We start from the raw sequence: 7112 nt of genomic DNA, 5'->3' as shown, positions 1-7112 counted from the left end.
AACCTCCGCCATTTTTAAGACGTGTGGACTTCAACTCCCAGAATTCCCCAGCCAGCCATGCTGGCTGGGGAATTCTGGGAGTTTCAGTCCGCACGTCTTGAAGTGGCCGAGGTTGGGAAACATAGTTGTACATTGCTCAGAGCCAGCTTCCATTAGATGGACAGCTATATAAATCTATTAAATTAATCAATCGATCGATCGTTGAAGTTTCAGAGGAAGGTGGAACGATCAACCATCTTGTCAAGGGTGGGATGGGGGGGTGAGCAATGTTGCCCTCTTTTCGACAATTATGGAGGATCATTCAGTTCAAAATGGGAAGTGATACAGAATGCAGGTATAGTCCTCGACTTTTGACCACAATTAAGCCTAAAATTTCTGTTGCTAAGTGAGACATTTTGTTAAGTGAATTTTCCCCAATTTACGACCTTTCTTGCCACTGTTGTTAAGTGAATCATTGCATTTGTTGAGTTACTAACACAGCTGTTAAGTGAATCTGCCTTCCTCAAAGGTGATCACTTGACCCTGGGAGACACTGCAACCGTCATAAATATGAGTCAGTTGCCAATGTCTGAATTTTGACCACGGGGATGCTGCAACAGTCATAAGTGTGAAAAACGGTCATAAGTCACTTTTTTCAGTCCGTTGTAATTTTGAACGGTCACTAAATGAACTGTTGTAAGTCGAGGACTACTTGTATAGCTGGTCGTCATTTACTGCTGGTTTTCGGGGGGAAAAGCTTCCCATGGCAAACAATGGCTTTGCTTAGCAACCATATTATTCACTTAACAACCTTGACGATTCACTTTATGACCATTGTAAGAATAATTGCAAAACTGGCTCCAGTCACATGGTGACTTGACTTGCAACCACACCAACTTAGGAACAAAATTTCGGTCTGTATTGGGGTCGTTAAGTCGAGGACCACCTATACCTGATTTGGCTAAAACACGTTGGAAGAGCATGGTCAATATTTGGCCCCAATGGGATACAAATATAGCCCCCAAAATTAGTTGTGGGCAAAGGCTGGAAGGAGGAATCAAGTGAGGGCCTAGCTTGGAATCCTTGCATAGCCGTAAGTGACATAAACCTGATCTCCCACAAGATCCCAAAAAGCCTTTTCTGGTGGTCCCCAGAGGGAAAACAAGCAGTTTGGAGAGATTCTTATAACAAAAGTGATAAGACAATACAGTAACTGACTTTCGCTATCCAGAAATGGCTCTGATTGGCTTGGTCCCGACAGTTAGGATCCGATGACACAGCTCTTCAAAATGGCCGCCCTCTGGCCCTCTGCTCACCTGAGAAGTGAACTGGGCTGCTTCCTGAGGCGGATCAGATTTGCTGTCCCCGCAGACGTTGCCCCGGCGGATGTCCTTCACGGACACGTTCTTGACGTTGAAGCCCACGTTGTCCCCTGGCATAGCTTCACTCAAGGCCTCGTGGTGCATCTCAACCGACTTCACCTCGGTGGTAATGTTCACGGGGGCAAAGGTGACCACCATGCCAGGCCTCAGGATCCCGGTCTCCACACGGCCCACGGGGACAGTCCCAATACCTGTGAACGGCCATAAAGGGTGTCAGATCAATACAACAACCATCAGGGAACATGGACATCGGAAAGGCTTCTCCTGATAGGCTGATCTTCAATCCCCATCTTCTTCTTTCCATCTGCATCATTCAACCTGCACGTCTGGAAGGCCCCATTTTGATGGCTGTTATCAGAGAATCAATTTTTGTAACAGATTTCCATGGGGGAAAATGGTATTTAAATGATTCGCTTAGAAATTGAGACTTATTTACAAGCAGCAAATTCTGTTGTGGGTTCTAATTAAGTGCTATACAAGTGTATATAAAGAAATTGCTTTTTTTAAATAGAGTTCCTTGATATAGTTGTGCAGAACTGGGCTGGCACATTAAAGGCAAAGGGCTAAATTATTTGCCTGTAGTGAAGGAGAAATGCGGAAGTGAGAAAAACTGTTTCAGAAATCTATCTATCTATCTATCTATCTATCTATCTATCTATCTATCTATCTATCTATCTATCTATCCTTTCATTTTCGCTTTATAAACTTACTTCTTGCAAAAAGGAAAGACACAAAATGTTGCTTCCAAATTTACAAAGGGAGAAGCCAGCAACATTTTCACGTCAGGTAAAAATGGAGCAAAAAATCAAACTGTTCTGCCCAACCTCGTGGCTGCCACAAAATAAAAATTAAAAGAATTGTATTGGCTGAAATCTCAATAAACTTCTGCGTTCTTTATGAAGTCTATTAGAAACAAAGAGCTTCAAAGCTTTGCAATTTCATAATTCTGGGTTGTTGGGGTTTTTTTTGGGGGGGGGAGTGGGTGTTTAATGTTTGTAAACAATAATATTTACAGATGGTCCTGGCTTGGTTGTCTGCAGCAGTGTGTTATTATGTTTTGCAATAACAATTTGCTGCCCAGAGTGTCTTTGAAACAAGATGGGTAGCAAATACATGTAATCAATAAAAAATAAATACAGGCAGTCCTCGACTTACGATCACAGTTGGGCCCAACATTTGAGTTGCTAAGCGAGACAGTTGTTCAGTGAGTTTTGCCCCATTTTACGACCTTTTTTCCCACGTTTGTTAAGTAAATCACAGTTGCAGTGCTTAGGTTAGTAACGGTCGTTAAGTGGCCTCCCCATTGACTTTGCTTCTCCGAACATTGCAAGAGATGATTGCATCACCACCGGGACACTGCAACCATTGAAATATGAACCAGTTGCTAAGGGTCCGAATTTTGATCACATGACTCTGGGGATGCTGCAACGGTTGTAAGTGTGAAAAACGGTCACCGGTCATTTTCTTCAGTGCCATCGTTAACTTTGGATGGTCATTAAATGAACGGTTGTTAAGTCGAGGACTACCTGCAAATAAGGCCCAGCCTGCAGAAACTTAAAACCGCAGCCACAAGACCAGCCAAGGACCGGATTTCCCCCAGAAATCAGGGATAGGCAACCTTGGTTCTTTTATGAGGCGTGGACTTCAACTCCCAGAATTCCTGAGCCAGCCATGCTGAGGAGAAAGGGAGAAGTTTCCAAGCTGAGCCATGCTGGCTCAGGAATTCTGGAAGTTGAAGTCCACGAGTCATGAGGGGGCCATAGTTCCCCCACGCTGGCTCAGGAATTCTGGGAGTTGAAGTCCACGAGTCATGAGGGAGCCATAGTTCCCCCATGCTGGCTCAGGAATTCTGGGAGTTGAAGTCCACGAGTCATGAGGGGGCCATAGTTCCTCCATGCTGGCTCAGGAATTCTGGGAGTTGAAGTCCACGAGTCATAAAAGGGCCAAGGTTGCCTACCCCTGCCCCAGATGTTCCCCTCACCTCCAATTTTGTAGACGTCTTGAAGAGGCAGGCGCAGAGGTTTATCTGTAGGGCGAGTGGGGGGCAGGATTGTATCCAGGGCCTCCAGAAGGGAGACCCCGCTGGCGTTGCCTTCCTTGCGCTCCACTTTCCATCCTTTGAACCACGGCATCTAGGCGACAAAATGGCAAAGGGTTTTTTTTGAGCGGGGCTACCTGTACAACCCAAATCTTCCATGCCAGAACAAAGACGCACCCTCCGCCCCCTCCCCCCCAAAAAAGAAAACCATCACAACTTTTTTTGTTTACATATGTTAACTGATATTGAAACTTTTAAACGAGGGATAAAAATTAACACAAACTAAATAAAAAGCAAGGAAAAAGAAACAACAGAAGCCTTGGTGGCGCCAGTGATTAGAATGCAGTATTGCAGGCTAATTCTGCCCACAGTCGGGCGTTCGATCCTGACTGGCTCAAGGATGACTCGGCCTTCCATCCTTTTTGAGGTCGGTAAAATGAGGACCCAGATTGTTGGGGTCAACATGCTGACTCTGAAAACCGCTTAGAGGGTGCTGTAAAGCACTATGAAGCTGTCTATAAGTCTAAGTACTGTTGCTATTATTGCGAATGAGTGTGTGGTTTTGCTCCTTGTGTATATGCAGTGGGTTGCCCTGCCAGTGTCAATGGGGTTTGGTTTTGTCCTTAATTAGGGGATTATTTTCTGCTTGATTGTTGTCTGGTGTTAATCCCTGCTTATCTGGCTGTTGAATGCTGCAGGGGTTGTATTCATTTATTTCCTTCTTAACCATTTTATTGTCTCTATTGAATGGGGTTTAAATGTGGCTTATGTCCATGTGTCTTTTGATGGCTGACTTGGCTAAATGCCAAGCAGCCAGGAATTCCTGTAGGAGGACAGGCCAGAGCCTGGTGGTGGAGTCAAGAGAGGAATTAGCCTGGAGTCATTATGTTCCCACAAAGTGCCTAAGCCCCTCTTGAATTCCCTTTCTTCAATGCTGCTAAGCCGGTGTATATCTTTTTTTAAAAAATGGGAGAGGACTTTTTCCTCTCATACTAAAAGAATCTCTCTCTTTCAAGTCCCTTTTAAGAAAATTATAAACTTGTTTAGACCCACTTTAGTTATTTGTTAGATTTTTATCCCGCCATAATTACTTTATAAATTAACTCAAGGCAGCGAACATATCTGATAATCCTTCCTCCTATTTTCCGTACAACAACCACCTTTGGAGGTGGGTTGGGCTGAGGGACTGGCCATAAAGTCACCCAGCTGGCTTTTATGCCTGAGGTGGTACTAGAACTCACCATCTCCCGGTTATTGGCCCAAAGTCACCCAGCCAGCTTCTATACCTAAGGTGGGACTAGAATTCACCGTCTCCTGGTGATTGGCCCAAAGTCACCCAGCCAGCTTCTATGCCTGAGATGGGACTAGAACTCACCATCACCCAGTGATTGGCCCAAAATCACCCAGCCCCCTTTCGTGCCTAAGGCTGAGCTAGAACTCCCAGTACCTGGCTTCTAGGCCAGCACCTTAACCACTATATCAAGCTGGCTCTCTTTTCCACTAAAGCGAGTGAAGAATGCAGACATTTAAGTCGCTCTGGAATTATTGGTTCAAACACATTCAAAGAAAGGGTTCAGAGATGAAGCAGGATCTTGGGTCTTTCTGAAAAGCAAAGACTGCAATATTTCTAAAAGGCCACCTTTAATTTTGAAAAACTCTTATGGCTAACCAGCCGGCTGTAGCCAAATCCCAGAATAAACCCGAAACGGGAGCTCTCTCTCTTTGAGTTGCCCTCCCAAAGCTTACGTTGGGAGACGGTTCCAGCATATTATCGCCGTGCCAGCCCGAGATGGGGACGAAGGGGACGGTGGACGGGTTGTAGCCGATCTTCTTGATGTAGGCGCTCACTTCCTTGACAATCTCATCGTAGCGCTTCTCGCTGTACGGAGGCTCCGTGGAGTCCATCTTGTTGATGCCGACGATCAGCTGCTTGACACCCAACGTGTAGGCCAGCAAGGCGTGTTCGCGGGTCTGCCCGTTTTTGGAGATGCCCGCTTCGAATTCCCCTACCCCGGCAGCTACAATCAGGACGGCACAGTCAGCCTGCAGGGGGAGAAGGAGGGAGGGGCGAAGTCAATTTGCAGAAGACAACACAAGCACAGCTCTAAGGTTCCCCACAGTTGTGACTTGGCCAGGTAATCTGGCTGCCCCAGTTAGCCTTGTCCCCAATGCAAGCAACTTGTTAATAATAATAATAATAATAATAATAATAATAATAATAATAATAATAATAATAATAATAATAGTAATAATAATAATAGTAGTAGTAGTAGTAGTAGTAGTAATAATAATAATAATAATAATAATAATAATAATAATAATAATAATAATAATAATAATAATAATAATAATAAAGTTGGAAGGGACCTTGGAGGTCATCTAGTCTAACCCCCTGCTCAGGCAGAAAACCCTATACCATTTCAGACAAATGGTTGTCCAGTCTCTTCTTAAAAACTTCCAGTGTTGGAGCATTCACCGCTTCTGGAGGCAGGTTGTTCCACTGGTTAATTGTTCTAACTGTCAGGAAATTTCTCCTTAGTTCTAGGTTGCTTCTCTCCTTGATTAGTTTCCATCCGTTGCTTCTTGTCCTGCCTCCAGGCGCCTTGGAGAATAGCTTGACTCCCTCTCCTTTGGGGCAGCCCCTGAGATATTGGAAGACTGCTATCATGTCCCCCCTTGTCCTTCTCTTCATTAAACTAGACATACCCAATTCCAGTAACCGTTCCTTATATGCTTTAGCCTCCAGTCCTCTAATCATCTTTGTTGCTCTTCTCTGTACTCTTTCTAGAGTCTCAATATCTTTTTTGTTCTTGGTCTGGTAGCAAAGAATCATGGATGACCTGGCCAACTGACCCATTTCCAACATCTTCCCAACCCCCTGTAAAGAAAACTCTAACTTCTGACCCAGGCAAAATATATTTAAATATCTACAAGGGTCCAACTGGAGAGGTCACCACTGCAGAGGGCCCTCCTTTCCTTCCCAGCATCAACCTTGGCCATCTGGGTGCAAAGTGGAACGAATAAAAGAATACTAATAAAAGACTGAGGAGAGCCATGTTTCTTGGGGCCAGTCTAGGACTTTGTCTTTGTACCCATAGCTAGGAAATGGAAGGATTAACTCAAGTGTTTTTCAACTTTGGCCAAATTAAGATGGGTGGACTTTGACTTTCACAATTCCCCAGCCAGCAGGACTGGCTAGGGAATATTGGGAGTTGAAATCCACTCATTTTAAAGTAGCCACGGTTGAAAAAGCACTTGAAGGCAGGACAAAAAGCAACGGATGGAAACTAATCAAGGAGAGAAGCAACCTAGAACTAAGGAGAAACTTCCTGACAGTTAGAACAATTAACCAGTGGAACAACCTGCCTCCAGAAGCTGTGAATGCTCCAACACTGGAAGTTTTTAAGAAGAGACTGGACAGCCATTTGTCCAAAATGGTATAGCGTTTCCTGCCTGAGCAGGGGGTTGCACTAGATGACTTCTAAGGTCCCTTCCAACTTTATTATTATTACTACCAGCCGAACCGAATCCGATCGAGCACAGGTAAGGATACATCTTAGATCCTACCTTGTGGCGATGAGGAAGGCTAGGACTAACTACTATGCCTCACTCATCGCGTCATCAGATAATCGCCCGGCCGCCCTCTTCAGGGTGACCCGCTCTCTCCTTCAATTGGAGGGGGGGGGACCCCCTGGAGGGGAGGGCAGAGGATT

At 44.9% G+C, this 7112-nt stretch overlaps 1 protein-coding gene across 1 annotated transcript in view; it reads right to left on the bottom strand.

The window, feature by feature from the left end:
- Nucleotides 1–1202: 1202 nt before the first annotated feature.
- Nucleotides 1203–7112, bottom strand: part of LOC107300912 (elongation factor 1-alpha 2) — a 27832-nt gene continuing 21922 nt past the window's right edge. The window contains exons 3-5 of the mRNA XM_015830197.1: nt 5146–5442; nt 3343–3493; nt 1203–1552 (exon numbers count right to left, since the gene is read on the bottom strand). Coding sequence (XP_015685683.1) covers nt 1203–1552; nt 3343–3493; nt 5146–5442 — 798 coding nt within the window. The remainder of the gene's footprint in view (nt 1553–3342; nt 3494–5145; nt 5443–7112) is intronic.

Source organism: Protobothrops mucrosquamatus, unplaced genomic scaffold (assembly GCF_001527695.2).
Source record: "Protobothrops mucrosquamatus isolate PMUCROS unplaced genomic scaffold, P.Mucros_1.0 scaffold_242, whole genome shotgun sequence".
Lineage (NCBI taxonomy): Eukaryota > Metazoa > Chordata > Lepidosauria > Squamata > Viperidae > Protobothrops > Protobothrops mucrosquamatus.
The sequence above is the reverse complement of the archived record's forward strand: the minus strand, read 5'-3'. Positions and strand labels throughout refer to the sequence as shown.